The 19,893-nt window shown below is 43.6% G+C and overlaps 1 protein-coding gene and 1 pseudogene across 5 annotated transcripts in view; both read left to right on the top strand.

The window, feature by feature from the left end:
* The first annotated feature begins 1,747 nt into the window (after positions 1–1,747).
* LOC109894914 (tuftelin-interacting protein 11-like) lies at positions 1,748–9,586 on the top strand (annotated as a pseudogene).
* A 1,273-nt stretch (positions 9,587–10,859) lies between these two features.
* LOC109895991 (THO complex subunit 5 homolog) overlaps positions 10,860–19,893 on the top strand; it is a 28,420-nt gene continuing 19,386 nt past the window's right edge. For 2 of the 5 annotated variants that reach the window (XM_020490152.2, XM_031829957.1), the window contains exons 1-5: positions 11,309–11,787; positions 14,154–14,276; positions 14,408–14,551; positions 19,646–19,759; positions 19,878–19,893. The exon at positions 19,878–19,893 is cut by the window's right edge and continues 82 nt beyond it. In XM_020490152.2, the coding sequence (XP_020345741.2) occupies positions 14,184–14,276; positions 14,408–14,551; positions 19,646–19,759; positions 19,878–19,893 (367 nt within the window). In that variant the 5' untranslated portion in view covers positions 11,309–11,787; positions 14,154–14,183. Of the gene's footprint in view, positions 11,006–11,308; positions 11,788–12,019; positions 12,124–14,153; positions 14,277–14,407; positions 14,552–19,645; positions 19,760–19,877 lie in introns of those variants that run through there. The other 3 variants (XM_031829956.1, XM_020490151.2, XM_031829958.1) reach the window with 3 other exon arrangements.

Genomic DNA, 19,893 nt, shown 5'->3' with positions numbered 1-19,893 from the left:
TTACAGCCTCAAGTCTTCTTGGGTATTCAAGTATTTTGCTCCATTCATCTTTCCCTCGATCCTGACTCGTCTCCCAGGCCCTGCCCCTGAAAAACATCCCCACAACATGATGCTGCCACCATGCTTCACCATAGGGATGGTGCCTGGTTTCCTCCAGACATGACACTTGGCATTCAGGCCAAAGAGTTCAATCTTGGTTTCATCAGACCAGAGAATCTTGTTTTTCTCGACAGCAAGCACGCTGTCATGTGCTTTTTACTGAGGAGTGGCTTCCATCTGGCCACTCTACCATAAAGGCCTGATTGGTGGAGTGCTGCAGAGATGGTTGTCCTTCTAGAATGTTCTCCCATCTCCACAGAGGAGCTCTGTCAGTGACCATCGGGTTCTTGGTCACCCCCCTGACCAAGGCCCTTCTCTCCCGATTGCTTAGTTTGGCCGGGCGGCCAGCTCTAGGAAGAGTCTTGGTGGTTCCAAACTTCTTCCATTTAAGAATGATGGAGGCTGTGTTTTTGGTAATCTTCAATGCTGCGGACATTTCTTGGTACCCTTCCCCAGATCTGTGCCTCGACACAATCCTGTCTCGGACCTCTACGGACAATTCCTTTGACCTCATGAATTTGTTTTTGCACTGTCAACTGTGGGACCTTTATATAGACAGGCGTGTGCTTCTCCAAATCATGTCAAATCAATTGAATTTACCAAAGGGGGACTCCAAGTTGTAGAAACATCTCAAGGTTGATCAAGGGAAACTGGAAGCAAAGTAACAATGTGGAAAAGGGAAGAGGTCTGAATACTTTCCAAATGGTGTGTGTATATGTATGTATGTGTGTGTATATACAGTGCCTTGCGAAAGTATTCGGCCCCCTTGAACTTTGCGACCTTTTGCCACATTTCAGGCTTCAAACATAAAGATATAAAACTGTATTTTTTTGTGAAGAATCAACAACAAGTGGGACACAATCATGAAGTGGAACGACATTTATTGGATATTTCAAATTTTTTGGATATTTCATATTTTTAACAAATCAAAAACTGAAAAATTGGGCGTGCAAAATTATTCAGCCCCTTTAAGTTAATACTTTGTAGCGCCACCTTTTGCTGCGATTACAGCTGTAAGTCGCTTGGGGTATGTCTATCACTTTTGCACATCGAGAGACTGACATTTTTTCCCATTCCTCCCTCAGGCCCTGGGTCACAGCCTGCTGCTGGGTCCGCTCCAGCCTCTGGGGAGTCTGTCTTTACCACAGAAAGGAACTCTTATCATAGTGTTTACACTTATCTAATCCTTTCAGGTTTAGTGTGTAGCTATATGAGTAGAGGCTGAAAGTAAGGGGACTGGGCGAAGGGACTGGACGGGGCACAAGTTCTTCAACTGACCTCTACACTCCAACCAGAAGTCTGCACAACTCAGTCCAGCCCTACAGGGGGAGAAAGAGGGACGTGAGCAAAGGTTTATCATTTTGTGTCAACTGCCTTGACTAGATAGACCTACTGTCCAACTTGTACAATACATTATAACAGGGAATGACATGCTAGGCTAAGGGAACAGTCAGGATAGTCCTGGGTTTTAATAGTGTTCTTCTTACATTGTTGTTTGGTCCTGTCCGTGTTGGTGGCACCTTTTATTTGATTAAATACATCAAACACATGGTTTCCATGGTTTCCAGGTGTTTGATGCCATTCCATTTGCTCCGTTCCAGCCATTTTATGAGCCGTCCTCCCCTCAACAGCCTCCACTGGTGTCGGCATGTCCCGGTATCTGCCGGGCCGTGTGAGGCTTCCCTCAGTGGGGTGCTCCCTTACGTCGCTGGACCACTTGTTACCTCTGTTTCACATCCATAGCCGCGAGAAGTAGGGGTGTTGCAGCACCCCCTGAAAAATCTGAATTAAAATATATATCAAATGTAATCACAAAAGTAGTGCACTGGGCCTTTCCTAGTATTAGTAGACCAATATAGAAGTCTGTAGCCTGGGCAAGAAGCTATGAACAAAGACAAAAAAACATCCACATCAAATGTAATATTTTTCTTGATCAAACAACATGTGCAGTGTTAATTTACCATCCTTACAAACCACTTAATGTAAATGTACATTACTGTGGTGTACATAGGCTGGTCATCTAGGTTTGTACCTGTAGACTTCCTATCACCATGTAGAAAAACAATGTACAATACAATAATTGAGTACACTGAGACGTCAAGTGGTTTGTGATGTGATGATGTGGCTCAGTTGGTAGAGCATGGTGCTTGTGATGCCAGGGTTGTGGATTCAGATTCCATGGGGGATCTGTATGAAAATCTAGGCACACACTACTGTAAGTTGCTTTGGATATTAGTGTCTACTTGAATGGAAAAGGAACGAATAGATTGTTTCTGTTTTCACATAGAAATAAGTTGCATTTGTAAAGTTTTTCAAGAAACTGGAAAACATATAAATCAAGTATTTCTATATTCCACAAGTATTATCAGATTAACTGTTTGGTGCAGATATTTATCAGGCTCAATTAGAAAATGCTGGTAAACTCTCATACATTTAGTTACATTTTTTTCACAAAAGTAGTGCATTGGGCATTTACCAGTCTTATATTAGCAGACTGATATAGAAGTCTTCAGAGCTGGAAAAAAGAAATCGCAGCACCCCTACCATTTACACACACTCTCAAGCAAACGCTCATATTGATACATCTCACACGTGGAAATGATCCCACTCGTGGTTTACGCATAGATTTGTATCTGGGTTATTGATGTATGCCTTACCATACCTTCACCCCCCCCCCCCCCCCCTTCCCCCCCTAGGAGTTCCAGAGGGACCAAGTCAGTGGCGTAGGGATCCTGTGGGTGGGGGAGGGAAGAAAAAAACTAAGTCTTCCTACAGGTGTATCCATATGGTGGATCCATATGCTGTATGTGAGGCTGCAAAGCTATAAAGGCAGAGCTCCGTGCTTAGAAAGTTGGTTGTTCCATGGATCAGCACGGCTTTGCTACTTTGTATTAAAGTCTCATTTGAATTCACAAGTTCCAGTAAGAGTGTTATATTTCTGAGTCAATATTCCACGACAACATGTGAATTGCTGTTTTTATCTACTATTTCCCGAGAACTCAGAAACTCGTATAAACGAACTAAATATTCCCGTCTGGCCAGTTGGCTGTAGTCCTCGCGGCGTCTGCAGTATGAGCGTGACGTGGTGGTGATTCTGAGCCACGAGAGCTCCAGTCTGTAGACGAGGCTGGGGTCGGAATGAGACGCCATCCAGAGACTGTAAGCAGTACGTGTCAGAGGAATGCCCTAAAAATGGTCAAAGACCCCAGCCACAGACCGTTCTCTCTACTACCACATGACAAGCGGTACCGGAATGCCAAGTCTAGGACAAAAAGGCTTCTCAACAGTTTTTACCCCCAAGACATAAGACTCCTGAACAGGTAATCAAATGGCTACCCGGACTATTTGTATTGTGTGTCTCTTTTTACGCTGCTGCTACTCTCTGTTTATCATATATGCTTAGTCACTTTAACCATATCTACATGTACATACTACCTCAATCAGCCTGACTAACCGGTGTCTGTATGCAGCCTTGCTACTTTTATAGCCTCACTTCTATATATAGCCTGTCTTTTTACTGTTTTATTTCTTTACCTAACTATTGTTCACCAAATACCTTTTTTGCCCTATTGGTTAGAGCCTGTGAGTAAGCATTTCACTGTAACACACACACACACACACACACAAGTATTTGTGCTCTCTCAGGGCAGGTCATTGTTGAAGATGGAGGATAACAGTGGTCACAGTATTGAACCTTGTATACCCTTTTCTCTCTAGGAGTGTGCTGGTATCTTTGCGACCCTACAGAGTGAGTTCTGTGAGGAGTATTAGACTCTAGGTTTGGGTTATCTGGCTGCGGCTGTAGTATATCCACTTATCAGAGAGAAACTATACACATGGGACCCTCTCAAGGTACACACACACTCCCTTGCTTGCTACACCTTCAGTTGTGGAGGCACCACCAAGTGCTAGAAACACTCACTTGTACTCCTAGTTTCCTACACTGACTCCTGCTGTTTGTCTGTAGGATAGTTCATATGGTCTGGAGGAGGTGGATCAGTGGCGAACCATCCTGGAGTCAGGTCAGCTACACCATGCCAACGCCCCTGAAGCACACATGGACCCCTACCACAGGTAAGTCAATACCATGTCACACCTCAGAGGTGTTTGTGTCCCCAGCAGGCAAGTGGCAAAAATGTGTGTGTGTGTGTGTGTTTACAGGCTGCTGTGGGAGGTGTGGATCCCGGTGCTGCGAGTATGTGTGTCGGGGTGGCAGCCTCGTATGGTGGACTGTGTGGAGGTCTGGGCCCCTCTGGATACTAAACCACCTCCTGGAACAACTCATCTTCCCCAGGCTCCAGAGAGAGGTACAATCCCACAGACAAACATCAGCACTATACCAGTGATACAAATATGAAGACTCATGGCATGGTGCCAAGCTGTCTTGGCTAAACTTTTCAGAACCTTAAAGTAGTAGTAGCTTGGTCTTGGTAGGGTAACTCAGAGTGTCTGCTCTTTTCTATCCAGAACCCTAAACATCATGAACACACGCTTTCGATCTCCAACAACCCTACACCTTCTCTATGATAGGTGGGTATCTGGAACCCACTGACGGACACCGTGCCCATCCACACCTGGCTGCCTCTGCTCCAATCACGGCTGGAGCCTCTGTACCCGCCAATCTGCAGTAAACTGGCCAATGCACTGCAGCGCTGGCACCCAAGTGACGGCTCTGCCCGCCTCATCCTCCAACCATGGAGAGACGTGTTCACGCCCGGTGCCTGGGAGGCCTTCATGGTCAAAAACATCATTCCTAAACTAGGTACACACACTAACCTTGTCCCCTAGAGCCAGCTGAATGACACTGCCCTGATTGCCTCAGAAAGGCAAATGGCACCATCTTCCCTGTATTTTTTATTTTGTTTAACCTTTTATTTTAACAGGGAAGACATTGAGACCTAGGTCTCTTTTACAAATGCGCCCTGTAAATACAACATATATACAGTGGGGCAAAAAAGCATTTAGTCAGCCACTAATTGTGAAAGTTCTCCCACTTAAAAAGATGAGGCCTGTAATTTTCATCATAGGTACACTTCAACTATGGCAGACAATGAGGAAAAAAAATCCAGAAAACCACATTGTAGGGTTTTTAATGAATTTATTTGCAAATTATGGTGGAAAAATAAGTATTTGGTCAATAACAAAAGTTTCTCAATACTTTGTCATTGCCAACAAAAGATATATAACAGAGGTGAAAACATTTGACAAGGTTTTCACACACTGTTGCTGGTATTTTGGCCCATTCCTCCATGCAGATCTCCTCTAGAGCAGTGATGTTTTGGGGCTGTTGCTGGGCAACACGGACTTTCAACTCCCTCCAAAGATTTTCTATGGGGTTGAGATCTGGAGACTGACCAGGCTACTCCAGGATCTTGAAATACTTCTTACGAAGCCACTCCTTCGTTGCCCAGGCGGTGTGTTTGGGATCATTGTCATGCTGAAAGACCCAGCCACGTTTCATCTTCAATGCCCTTGCTGATGGAAGGAGGTTTTCACAAAAAATCTCACGATACATGGCCCCATTCTTTCCTTTACACGGATCAGTCGTCCTGGTCCCTTTGCAGAAAAACAGCCCCACAGCATGTTTCCACCCCCATGCTTCACAATAGGTATGGTGTTCTTTGGATGCAACTCAGCATTCTTTGTCCTCCAAACACGACGAGTTGAGTTTTTACCAAAAAGTTCTATTTTGGTTTCATATGACATTCTCCCAATCTTCTTCTGGATCATCCAAATGCTCTCTAGCAAACTTCAGACGGGCATGGACATGTACTGGCTTAAGCAGGGGGACACGTCTGGCACTGCAGGATTTGAGTCCCTGGCGGCGTAGTGTGTTACTGATGGTAGGCTTTGTTACTTTGGTCCCAGCTCTCTGCAGGTCATTCACTAGGTCCCCCTGTGTGGTTCTAGGATTTTTGCTCACCGTTCTTGTGATCATTTTGACCCCACAGGGTGAGATCTTGCGTGGAGCCCCAGATCGAGGGAGATTAGCAGTGGTCTTGTATGTCTTCCATTTCCTAATAATTGCTCCCACAGTTGATTTCTTCAAACCAAGCTGCTTACCTATTGCAGATTCAGTCTTCCCAGCCTGGTGCAAGTCTACAATTTTGTTTCTGGTGTCCTTTGACAGCTCTTTGGTCTTGGCCATAGTGGAGTTTGAAGTGTTTGAGGTTGTGGACAGGTGTCTTTTATACTGATAACAAGTTCAAACAGGTGCCATTAATACAGGTAAGGAGTGGAGGACAGAGGAGCCTCTTAAAGAAGAAGTTACAGGTCTGTGAGAGCCAGAAATCTTGCTTGTTTGTAGGTGACCAAATACTTATTTTCCACCATAATTTGCAAATAAATTCATTAAAAATCCTACAATGTGATTTTCTGGATTTTTTTTCTCATTTTGTCTGTCATAGTTGAAGTGTACCTATGATGAAAATTACAGGCCTCTCTCACCTTTTTAAGTGGGAGAACTTGCACAATTGGTGGCTGACTAAATACTTTTTTGCCCCACTGTACATTATCACACACACCCACATTAAAATGCAAGTGCACTGGTTTTGACCAGCTCTGGTCATAAGTAGTGCACTATATAAAGTGAAAAGGAATCAGACAGATATTACTTAGTAGAACAGTAGTTCCATACTGCATGCTCTGCCTCCCCTCTTATAGCTCTGTGTCTGGGGGACCTGTTAATAAATCCACACCAGCAGCAGAAGATCCACACCAGTTATACAATCCACACCAGTTATACAGAAGAGAGCCCTATTTGGTAAAAGACCAAGTCCATATTATGGCAAGAACAGCTCAAATAAGCAAAGAGAAACGACAGTCCATCATTACTTTAAGACATGAAGTTCAGTCAATACAGAACATTTTAAGAACTTTGAAAGTTTCTTCAAGTGCAGTTGCAAAAACCATCAAGTGCTATGATGAAACTGACTGTCATGAGGACCACCACAGGAAAGGAAGACCCAGAATTACCTCTGCTGCAGAGGATAAGTTCATTAGAGTTACCAACCTCAGAAATTGCAGCCCAAATAAATGCTTCAGAGTTTCAAGTAAAAGACACATCAACTGTTCAGATGAGACAGTGTGAATCAGGCCTTCATGGTCGAATTGCTGCAAAGAAACCACTACTCAAGGACACCAATAAGAAGAGACTTGCTTTGACCAAGAAACACGAGCAATGGACATTAGACCAGTGTAAATGTGTCCTTTGGTCTGGAGTGAGATGCGGTGTGGGTGAACGGATCTCTGCATGTGTATTTCCCACCGTAAAGCATGGAGAAGGTGGTGTTATGGTGTGGGGGTGCTTTGATGGTGACACTGATTTATTTGGAATTCAAGGCAGAGTTAACCAGCATGGCTAACCAGCATGGCTACCACATCATTCTGCAGTGATACGCCATCCCATCTGGTTTGGGCTTAGTAGGACTTTCATTTGTTTTTCAACAGGACAATGACCCACCTCCAGGCTGTGTAAGGGCAACTTACCAAGAAGCAGAGTGATGGAGTGCTACATCAAATGACCTGGCCTCCACAATCACCCAACCTCAACCAAATTGAGATGCTTTGGGATGAGTCGGACCGCAGAGTGAAGGAAAAGCAGCCAACAAGTGCTCAGCATATGTGGGAACTCCTTCAAGACTGTTAGAAAAGCATTACAGGTGAAGCTGGTTGAGAGAATGCCAAGAGTGTACAAAGCTGTCATCAAGGAAAAGGGTGGCTATTTGAAGAATCTCAAATATAAAATATTGATTTGTTTTACACTTTTGGTTACTACATGGATTCCATATGTGTTATTTCATAGTATTCTACAATGTAGAAAATAGTACAAATAAAGAAAAACACTTGAATGAGGTCTTTTAAAACTTTTGACCAGTAGTGTGTGTGTGAGAAAGCACATTGACTTATTCATTTATGATTACCTTTGCTGTTGCTTAGACCTAAAATAGTAGGGTAAATGCAGATAACTGTTTTTTGTAGGTGCTGTGTTCATGGCTCAGTAACAGTCCTAACTATGAGGAGATTACTAGGTGGTACCTGGGCTGGAAGTCCATGTTCAGTGATGCTGTTCTGGCTCATCCACTCAAAGGACAAGTTCATTTAACCAATGAATGAATTTATACATTCATTTATAAAGCCCTTCTTACATCAGCTGATGTCACAAAGTGCTGTACAGAAACCCAGCCTAAAACAGCAAGCAATGCAGGTGTAGAAGCACAGTGGCTAGGAAAAACACCCTAGAAAGGCCAGAACCTAGGAAGAAACCTTGAGAGGAACCAGGCTATGAGGGGTGGCCAGTCCTCTTCTGGCTGTGCCAGGTGGAGATTATAACAGAACATGGCCAAGATGTTCAAATGCTCATAGATGACCAGCAGGTTCAAATAATAATAATCACAGTGGTTGTCGAGGGTGCAACAGGTCAGCACCTCAGGAGTAAATGTCAGTTGACTTTTCATAGCCGATCATTCAGAGTATCTCTACCGCTCCTGCTGTCTCTAGAGAGTTGAAAACAGCAGGTCTGGGACAGGTAGCATGTCCGGTGAACAGGTCAGGGTTCTATGGCCGCAGGCAGAACAGTTGAAACTGGAGCAGCAGCACGGCCAGGTGGACTGGGGACAGCAAGGAGTCATCAGGCCAGGTAGTCCTGAGGCATGGTCCTAAGGCTCAGGTCCTCCAAGAGGGAGAAAGAGAGAATTAGAGAGAGCATACTTAAATTCACACAGGACACCGGATAAGACAGGAGAAATACTCCAGATATAACAGACTGACCCTAGCCCCCGACACAAACTACTGCAGCATAAATACTGGAGGCTGGAGGGGTCGGGAGACATTGTGGCGCCGTCCCACGATACCCCCGGACAGGGCCAAACAGGCAGGATATAACCCCACCCAATTTGCCAAAGCACCCCCCCCACACCACGAGAGGGATATCTTCAACCACCAACTTACCATCCTGAGATAATGAAGCTCTGGACATCATGAACCGCACTGTCTCCTCTAGCCTAGGTTAGTATTACAAACACACACACACACAGCACCAGACAACATGAACTGAGAACTGACCTTTGTATAGGTTAGTATTTGGTATTTATTAGGATCCCCATTAGCTACTGCAAAAGCATCTACTACTCTTCCTGGGGTCTACAGTATGATACTCACCCTTCTCATTCTCCTTCTGTAGGTGGGGGGTACATGCAGCCCGGTACACGTGAGAACATAGCGTATCTCACACACACAGAGCATCGTAAGGACTTCCAGTACGAGGCATTGCAAGAGCGTCGGGATGCTGCAAGCGTGGCACAGTGTGGCATCGGTGCCAGCCTGTCCACCAACGACCTTATCCAGACAAAGGCTGAGGAGAACAACATTGTCTTCATGCCACTGGTTGCCAAACAGCTGTACACCTTCGGACACATCATCATCAACATCGGGAGAGAAGACCTGGGTCCCTACGTCCCTACAGAGTCTCATCGATATGGCCAAGTGATGGAGGGTGCCATTGGGGAGGAGAGGTCACTGGAATATGTCATTGGGAACCATGAATAAATGATTTTTGGACTTTCTATTTTAGACTCCTTTTTTTTATTGTAGACTCACCGCTGCAAGCCAAGAGTGGGAGTTTAAATAGTTAACTGATAATTCCAGATAAGCATTTTTGCTGACTGAAACCCTTGTGTATACCTACCACTGGTGCAAATTATATTTTTTACTAAACAAAAATAAACACAACATGTAAAGGGTTTGTCCCATGTTTCATGAGCTGAAATAAAATGTCAGAAATTTTCCATATGCACAAAAAGCTTATTTCGTGAAAAGCTTACATCCCTGTTAGTCAGCATTTCTAATTTTACAAGATAATCCATCCACCTGACAGGTGCGGTGGCCTCACAACTGCAGACCAAGTGTAACCACGCCAGCCCAGGACCTCCACGTCTGTCTTCTTCTTCAAAAAAAATATTTTTTTATTTTTTTATTTCACCTTTATTTAACCAGGTAGGCTAGTTGAGAACAAGTTCTCATTTGCAACTGCGACCTGGCCAAGATAAAGCATAGCAGTGTGAGCAGACAACAAAGAGTTACACATGGAGTAAACAATTAACAAGTCAATAACACAGTAGAAACCAAAGGGGGAGTCTATATACAATGTGTGCAAAAGGCATGAGGAGGTAGGCAAATAATTACAATTTTGCAGATTAACACTGGAGTGATGAATGATCAGATGGTCATGTACAGGTAGAGATATTGGTGTGCAAAAGAGCAGAAAAGTAAATAAATAAAAACAGTATGGGGATGAGGTAGGTGAGAAAGGGTGGGCTATTTACCAATAGACTATGTACAGCTGCAGCGATCGGTTAGCCGCTCAGATAGCTGATGTTTGAAGTTGGTGAGGGAGATAAAAGTTGCAGGATCTGAGACCCAACAGCTGATGAAACTCAGTATTTATGTCTGTAATAAAGCCATTTTGTGGGGAAAAACTCATTCTGATTGGCTGGGCCTGGCTCCCCAGTGAGTGGGCCCATGCACTCCCAGGCCCACCCATGGCTGTGCCCCTGCCCAGTCATGTGAAACCATAGATTAGGGCCTAAGGAGTTCATTTCAATTGACTGATTTCCGTCTATGAACTGTAACTCAATAAAATCGTTGAAATTGCATTTATATTTTTGTTCAGTATAGATGAGAACAGACCGAGACAGTCGAGATACTGTACTCTCTGAGGTTCGGGCCTCCAGTACCCTAAGAAGCGGTATGCATCTCTCCTCGCTAAACTACCTGCTGTTGTCGCCACCAACGAAGGAGGTCGTTACCCATAGTGCTTTGCTTTGGAACTGAAAACAAAGTGTCTTTAGAACAACTTGTGCACGAGATGTATGGTTAAATGAATTCTGATTTAGTTTTTCGTGTTTTGGTGAGTATGTGTGTTGCCTGTAATATTTGTTATTGCTACTTTGATAGCTACCTAGTTTGTGCATTTGCTAACTTTAGCTGGCTCGCTTGACACAAAGCTCCAACCTGGCTTGCCTAATAAATCTGACTTTTATACCAATGCTTGATATACAGTCAAACATAGCATTGCAAAATCGTCGAAGTGTTCCTTAAAAGCCAGAATGTAGAATAAAATTACATTTGAACTCAATTGTGCGGTAGCCCAACCGGCCGCAAGATGGAGCTATTATGTATTTTATTCTACATGCTACGTGGTTTGTCAATGTGCTCAGCCAGCAATACACTGGTGTTCCCCATCGACCGGCTCGTGCATAAAACATCCTCCATTTAGGCTGGAAATGCGTCGTTTTTCTCCTTAACTTGATTTAATGACTTGGAAAAAAGGGGAAATATGCGTACTTCCTTATATAAAACAAATTTTCACAATTGTCAGATTCTTGATGTTGCACACCGCGCGTGAGGCTGTTGTTTACTGCTGGCTAAATTCACACCGCAACACCAGGAAGTACGTTTTTCAGCACGAAAACGTCAATGCTGGACTTTAACTAAGCAAGTCAGTAAGGAAAACATTCTTATTTACAATGACGACGGCCTACCAAAAGGCCTCCTGCGGGAGCTGGGATTAAAAATATAGGACAAAACACACGTCAGGAAGAGAGTTCTAAGACAACATAGCATGGCTGCAACACCACATAACATACAAACGTTATTTGGCACGGACAACAGCAGCACAAAGGCAAGAAGGTAGAGCCAACACATCACACGAAGCAGCCACAACTGTCAGTGTCCATGATTGAGTCATTGAATGAAGAGATGGAGATAAAACTATCCAGTTGGAGTGGTTTTTTTGCAGCTCGTTAGCAGGAGCGAACTGAAAAGAGGAGTGACGGGGGGGGTGGGGCTAACCTTACCTTCCAATAGTATATTACCCTGTGGGTTGCCTGGAAACCCACAAACCTGGCAGAAATGTGCAATTGAATCAGGGAAGTTTACTCTCAGGACCTCTACAAGCCAGAGTGTTGAATAAAATGATATTTAAACTTACTTTACCGGTTGTCCATGCAGCTGGTCCTTTTGCAGGTAGGAATGAGACAGGGAAATATAATCAAATCAACTATTCATAGTGCTGGTAGTACATTAGTACATTCAGATTGCTGTCACCTGAAGGATGTACACACGATGGCACATGCGTGCATATGTAACAGTGTACCTTCATCCACTCGATTTTTGTGACAAAATATCATCAGGAAAGTATTGTTTACCCTACTTTTTAGAGCGCCCGTACTGCCGTTGAAATTTAAATCACCTGGCAAAAGCATGTAAGCCCCTAAACACTTTGGTTACAGGCAGGCGTTTTCTTCTGTCTTGTCTTCAGCAGCTGCCTTTGGTCAGAAGAAAACAAATCTTGATTGCCACACATAGACCCATCTTTTGAAGATGGGTTAAGAACACTATCCTGTGGATATTTTGTCTCAAATTTAGACTAACTGAAGGACCCAACACCACAGACAATTAGCAGAGTTCAAATGAAGTTTATTCAACATTCTGACTTGTAGAGGGACAGTTTGGAATTGTTGAACATAAATGTGCATGGTGTTTCCTACATAATTTGGAAAGAGGAGAGATGACTAGAAATTATTCGGTTGACCATTTTATGTGTGGATTAATTGTTGGAATAGTGGACCTTGTGCATTTCCAGATAAAATAACTCAATGTTTATATCTCAGGAAAAATGAACTAGCAACAGCAAGTTGGCAACTTTGTTTAATGCTTTTTGACCTGTCCCCAAATTAATGTAATTGGTTCAGAGTTTGTTTTGATATTTTAACCTGCATGTCGTGATCGCGTTTGTTGTGGTGGGACAAAATACATTTATGCACGCACGGTTTGGGTTCCGTGTAATAGGCGTACCACACTGCTCGCGCGCGTCAACGAGCGTCTGCGTTGCCAAGGGCTAAAATAGAAATCAGTTCTATTTCTGACGCAGGTCGCGCTGCTTGTCCTGCCTCTCCCATCTCCTCATTGGTTTGTAGAAGCAGGTACCCACGTACCATCTCATTGGTTATACCCACGTGGGTGACTGAAGACGAATGAGGTCAGTGGCGGTAATGCACCTAATTTATGAAAGTTGCCAATCGCAATATAAAGTCAAGAGAAGGAAAAAGCCTGGAAGGAGGAAAGATGACTAGAAACGATTCGGTTTACCGTTTTATGTGTGGATTAATTGTTGGAGTAGAGGACCTTTGGGCATATCAGGGTAAATAACAATTCAATGTTTATATCCCAGGACAAATTAGCTAGCAACAGCAAGCTAGCTAAATAGGACACATTCGCTCGCAAGTGCAAGCTAGCTAGCTAAATTGCCATAAATGTTTAATGCTTTTCGACCTGTCCCCAAATTAATGTAATTGGTTCAGAGTTTGTTTTGATATTTTATCCTGCGTGTCGTGATCGTGTTTGGTGTGGGGGGACAAAATAAATTCATGCATGATAGCGCACGTGTGCAGCCGGTTTGGGTTCCTTGTAATACACGTTTACGCCTGCTACATTAGGTTTGATACACACTGACCGCATGAGAGAGGAATGTACACAACACAACGATGAGAAGGATGGACACAGTTCGTGAAAGTATGCCTTATCTACTAAAAACGAGTACAATTATTTAGTCAGTTACTGACGTTGACTTTGTTTTTAGAACATCATATGGTCACTTATGATTAACATTTGTTGAACTTTGGTAAATAGCTATTTATGTGAAATGCATTAGTAACAAATAAAAGAAAATGTTATTTGTCACATACATATGGTTAACAGATGTTAATGTGAGTGTAGTGAAATGCTTGTGCTTCTAGTTCCGACAGTGCAGTAATATCTAACAAGTAATCTAACAATTCCCCACAACAACCTAATACTTACAAATCTAAAGGGGTGAATGAGAATATGTACATAAGTGTATGGATAAGCGATGGCCAAGCTGCAAAGGGAAGGTGCAATAGATGGTATAAAATACAATTTATACATGTGATATGAGTAATGTAAGATATGTAAATATTATTTAGAGTGGCATTGTATTTTTACCGGTCTGTTTCCATACCAAAAACCTGCTATAGTGTCCTAGACTAGTCTGACGTTGACCAGCCATGTCTGACGCCCTGAAGAAGCGCAAGTCGAAGGTTCTCCGCAGCGAGATGGGCACACCGGAGGTGAAACGTGGCCGTGGAGAGGGGGACCAGGTGAGCACTGGAGAGGAGAGGGGTGGACAGCAGGTACAGTGGAGGAAGGGAGAGGGGTGGGGGTCAAGGTGGGAACTGCAGAGAGGAGGGAGCATTACTGAAATTGACTACTTTGGTGTGTGTGTATTCAGGATGTACGTGTGTATAGTGAGGAGGTGGAGCTGGATGGCAGGGACCCAGAGGATGACTACCAGCAATATAAACTAACCTGTGAAGCTCTGGCTCAACTGATGAACGATATCCAGGAGCTGAAAGCCAACGGCGCCAAAGATGGGGTAAGAAACATACACACACCAGGGTTTTGTTAGCTGGTAATTGCCGGCTTTTGGCCGATAAAATGTAATAAAAGCAACAAAAAAATTAAAATGTAGCCGGCCATATTGTCTGGAGCTGCATATCATACCCCCGGATCTTGCGCTTAAGCACCATTCTCTCACTCCTTGGCATTGCCAACTGCCTCACGTGTGTGCACCTGCTGCTGTGGTAAGAGAGAGAGGAGCCTTGGCCTACGCTACTGTTGATTGCGAAGAGGGAGGCCTTTTTCATTGATGTAAAGCGAAAGTTAGAGAGTATGCCTATGTTGAATAGCGTAGAAGGGGCATGTCCTCTTTAGCGGGGCCAAATGCAGGCTACTGTGCAGCTGTATTCAGGTAGGAACTTTTATTTATAATCATTTGTTTTAGCATTATTATTGTATGTCGTTGTTGTCGTAGGCCTATTGATTAATATAAACCAGTTCTTTAAATATGCAAAATGTGTTTAGTTTAAGATGGGTGTTAAGTAGGCTTGTTGTAAAATAGATACAATGGCTTGCGAAAGTATTCACCCCCCCCCCCCCCCTTGGCATTTTTCCTATTTTTTTACATTTTTTTGAGGGGGGTTTGTATTATTTGATTTACACAACGTGCCTAACACTTTGAAGATGCAAAATATTTTTTATTGTGAAACAAACAAGATACGACAACAACAAAACAGTACTTGAGTGTGCATAACTATTCACCCTCGCAAGTCAATACTTAGTAGAGCTACCTTTTACAGCAATTACAGCTGCAAGTCTCTTGGGGTATGTCTCTGTACGCTTGGCACATCTATCCACTGGGATATTTGCCCATTCTTCAAGGCAAAACTGCTCCAGCTGCTTCAAGTTGGATGGGTTCCGCTGGTGTACAGCAATATTTGTCATGCCACAGATTCTCAATTGGATTGAGGTCTGGGCTTTGACTGGGCTATTCCAAGACCTTTAAATGTTTCCCCTTAAACAACTCAAGTGTTGCTTTAACAGTATGCTTAGGGTCATTGTCCTGCTGGAAGGTGAACCTCCGTCCCAGTCTCAAATCTCTTGTAGACTGAAACAGATATCCCTCAAGAATTACCCTGTATTTCGCGCATCCCCACAGCATAATGCTGCCATCACCATGCTTCACTAATGGTGTTCTCGGGTTGATGAGAGGTGTTGGATTTCCGCCAGACATAGCGTTTTCTTTGATGACCAAAAAGCTCAATATTAGTCTCATCTGACCAGTGTACCTTCTTCCATATGTTTGTGGAGTCTCCCACATGCCTTTTGGCGAACACTAAATGTGTTTGCTTATTTTTTTTCTTTAAGCAATGGCTTTTTTCTGGCCACTCTTCCATAAAGCCCGGCTCTGTGGAGTGTACGGCTTAAAGTGGTCCTATTGACAGATACTCCAATCTCCGCTGTGGAGCTTTGCAGCTCCTTCAGGGTTATTTTTGGTCTCTTTGTTGCCTCTGATTAATGCCCTCCTTGCCTGGTCTGTGAGTTTTGGTGGGTGGCCCTCTCTTTGCAGGTTTGTTGTGGTGCCATATTCTTTCCATTTTTTAATAACAGATTTAATGGTGCTCCATGGGATGTTCAAAGTTTCAGATATTATTTTATAACCCAACCCTGATCTGTACTTCACAACTTTGTCCCTGACCTGTTTGGAGAGCTCCTTGGTTTTCATATTGCCCCTTGTTTAGTGGTGTGGCAGACTCTGGGGCCTTTCAGAAAAGGTTTATAAACTCAGCAAAAAAAGAAACATCCCTTTTTCAGGACCCTGTCTTTCAAAGATAATTTGTAAAAATCCAAATAAATTCACAGATCTTCATTGTAAAGAGTTTAAACACTGTTTCCCATGCTTGTTCAATGAACCATAAACAATTAATGAACATGCACCTGTGGAACGGTCATTAAGACACTAATAGCTTACAGACGGTAGGCAATTAAGGTCACAGTTGTGAAAACTTAGGACACTAAAGAGGCCTTTCTACTGACTCTGAAAAACACCCAAAAGAAAGATGTCCAGGGTCCCTGTTCATCTGCGTGAATGTGCCTTAGGCATGCTGCAAGGAGGCATGAGGACTACAGATGTGGCCAGGGCAATAAATTGCAATGTCTGTACTGTGAGACGCCTAAGTGCTACAGGGAGACAGGACGGATAGCTGATCGACCTCGTAGTGGTAAACCATGTGTAACAACACCTGCACAGGATCGGTACATCCGAACATCACACCTGCGGGACAGGTACAGGATGGCAACAACAACTGCCTGAGTTACACCAGGATTGCACAATCCCTCCATCAGTGCTCAGACTGTCCGCAATAGGCTGAGAGAGGCTGGACTGAGGGCTTGTAGGCCTGTTGTAAAGGTAGGTCCTCACCAGACACCACCGACAACAACGTCGCCTATGGGCACAAACCCACCGTCGCTGGACCAGACAGGATTGGCAAAAAGTGCTCTTCATTGAGGAGTCGCAGTTTTGTCTCACCAGGGGTGATGGTCGGATTTGCATTTATCGTTGAAGGAATGAGCGTTACACCGAGGCCTGTACTCTGGAGCGGGATAGATTTTGGGGTGGAGGGTCCGTCATGGTCTGGGGCAGTGTGTCACAGCATCATCTGACTGAGATGGTTGTCATTGCAGGCAATCTCAATGCTGTGCGTTACAGGGAAGACATCCTCCTCACTCATGTGGTACCCTTCCTGCAGGCTCATCCTGACATGACCCTCCAGCATGACAATTCCACCTGCCATACTGCTCGTTCTGTGTGTGATTTCCTGCAAGAAGGAATGTCAGTGTTCTGCCATGGCCAGTGAAGAGCCCGGATCGCAATCCTTTTGAGCACATCTGGGACCTGTTCGATCGGAGGGTGAGGACTAGAGCCATTCCCCCAGAAATGTCCTGGAACTTGCAGGTGCCTTGGTTGAAGAACGGGGTAACATCTCATAGCAAGAACTTGCAAATCTGGTGCAGTCCAAGAGGAGGAGATACACTGCAGTACATAATGAGGCTGGTGGCCACACCAGATACTGACTTAAACTTTTGGTTTTGACCCCCCCCCCCTTTGTTCAGGGACATATTTTTCCATTTCTGTTAGTCACATGTCTTGAAACTTGTTCAGTTTATGTCTGTTGTTGAATACATATGCACACACCACTTTCCCGTTTTTGTAAATTTTTTTGAATTTTTTTAAACAAGTATTTATTTTTTATTTCACTTCACCAATTTTGACTATTTTGTGTATGTCCATTACATGAAATCCAAATAAAAATCTATTTAAATTACAGGTTGGAATGCAACAAAATAGGAAAAACCTAGGGGGATGAATACTTTTGCAAGGCACTGTATCATTAGCTTGTTAGCTTGTTATCATTAGCTCATTAGCTTGTTGCTGTCATTTGTTGGATACTGTAGGCACTAGTCTTTCTTGATAATTGCTGCAATATAGCCTGTTCAAAACTTTTGTGAAGGTTTAAACTAGTTCGCAAGTGTTTTCTTTTCCTTCTGTTGATCCATTTTCTTTGGCCAAATTAACTCTGTTGTGTTTACCACAATATAATATCCTGCTTGTATTTTCCCTATAAACAATGACTTCATTTTGATATTACCCTAATAATGTTTAGAAACTTTTTTGAAGGTTTGGTGTGGCTATTAGCCTATTATACTGTAGGCCGATGATATGAAGGCAGTGTGCATTAGCGCTCCGACTGACTCCAACAGAGAGCTGGGACGATAAACCGAAAATGATCGAGACCGTTCACTTTTGTCGCAGAGTTTTAGGCTACTAGTGATTGGCACCAATATGTGAAGTCTGACTTTAGCCTATTACCAGTTGCATTTTTTCAATATGAAAATACTGAATGCGACCGACTTGCACACGTAGGAAAGTGTGGAAACGACTGTGTGCTTATTGACCAGTAGGATAGGTGTGAATGTTCTGAAAGATGAATTCCCTAAATTGATGTTGGTCATCTGCTAAGAGAGAAAGCAAGGATGATTGGAAAGGGATTTGTTTTTTTCTTTCATTCAATTGAGTAGTTTTTATTCTGGTTGTGAGGACTAAACTGATATATCACACTTGTCTGCCAAATGTGTAGGTGTCCACATAGTATTTAAATTGAGTAAGTGTGATCATAATAGTTATTTTAGCGATCCACAGTAGACATCCTTGCTAATGAAAAGCCACCCCCCAATCCCACTGACATGAGCTGCTGAACAGCGCACTTGCATTAATTTATGGATGAGAAAGTGGACTTGCCTTCTCCAAAACGTTTTAAATGTAGGCCATTCATATGAAATATGTGTGTTGTACTTTGTTTTAAGCATAATTGTACTCTAATCAGTTCTTGTTTTTTGGCTCTTAACTGCAAACAGCACCTGTCAAACTCTGTAATGACTCTGAAAACACAAGGATGTTGGATTTTTGCAAACAGTACCTTATTCTGTCAGGAATGATCTCCCGCCATGTAAAAATTGACATGGCAGGTCCTCCATAGTGGTCGCAGCGGTCTAAGGCACTGCATCGCAGTGCTAGAGGCGTCCCCACAGACCCGGGTTCGATCCCAGACTGTCGCAGCCAGCCGCGACCGGGTGACCCATGAAACGGCGCACAATTGGCCCAGCGTCGTCCGGGTTCGAGGAGGGTTTGGCCAGTCAAACTTGTTTCATTATTTATTCTAACATTTATACTGGATATGTGTGCCAATAAAGTTCAACATTCACATTTTGCTACTATTTCTGTCAAGTCTATGAATACAATTTGATGCATACTTTAGATAAATCCAACTTATGCAATGCAACACAATGCTGCAAGGCAAATGCAGTGTTCCATTGGAAACAATGTACTTCTGGTGTACCAAAACACAATGATGCTGTCTGTCACATTGAGGCATTACTTGACAAAAAGTAGCGCTGCGTGGGTGGGTGGACGGTCTAATGGGTTATGCACCCAAATGTCCGATAAATGTAAATCTTCCCAGTTGCTTGTCTGGCGGCAAATTTTCCTGACGGGAAACCTTGACACAGACGCTACTCGGTGTTAAAAGATAGTTGTTGCTCTAACCCCCATGTTGTCTGCCCTTCCCTCCAGTGTGCTGAGGTAGAACAGAAGAGGATGCAGAGCTGTATCCACTTTATGAGTCTGAAGAAACTCAACCGCCTGGCTCACATGAGACTGAAGAGGGGGAGAGACCAGACGCATGAGGTACACGCACACATATATATATATATATATATATATATCTCTTTCACACTCACAGTTCCCTCTACACACACACGGCAAAATCAGTTATTGACTCTCCTCACCGCTCTCCCTCCTCCAGGGCAAGCAGAGAGTAG

Source organism: Oncorhynchus kisutch, linkage group LG8, assembly GCF_002021735.2.
Source record: "Oncorhynchus kisutch isolate 150728-3 linkage group LG8, Okis_V2, whole genome shotgun sequence".
Classification (NCBI taxonomy): domain Eukaryota; kingdom Metazoa; phylum Chordata; class Actinopteri; order Salmoniformes; family Salmonidae; genus Oncorhynchus; species Oncorhynchus kisutch.
The sequence above is the reverse complement of the archived record's forward strand: the minus strand, read 5'-3'. Positions and strand labels throughout refer to the sequence as shown.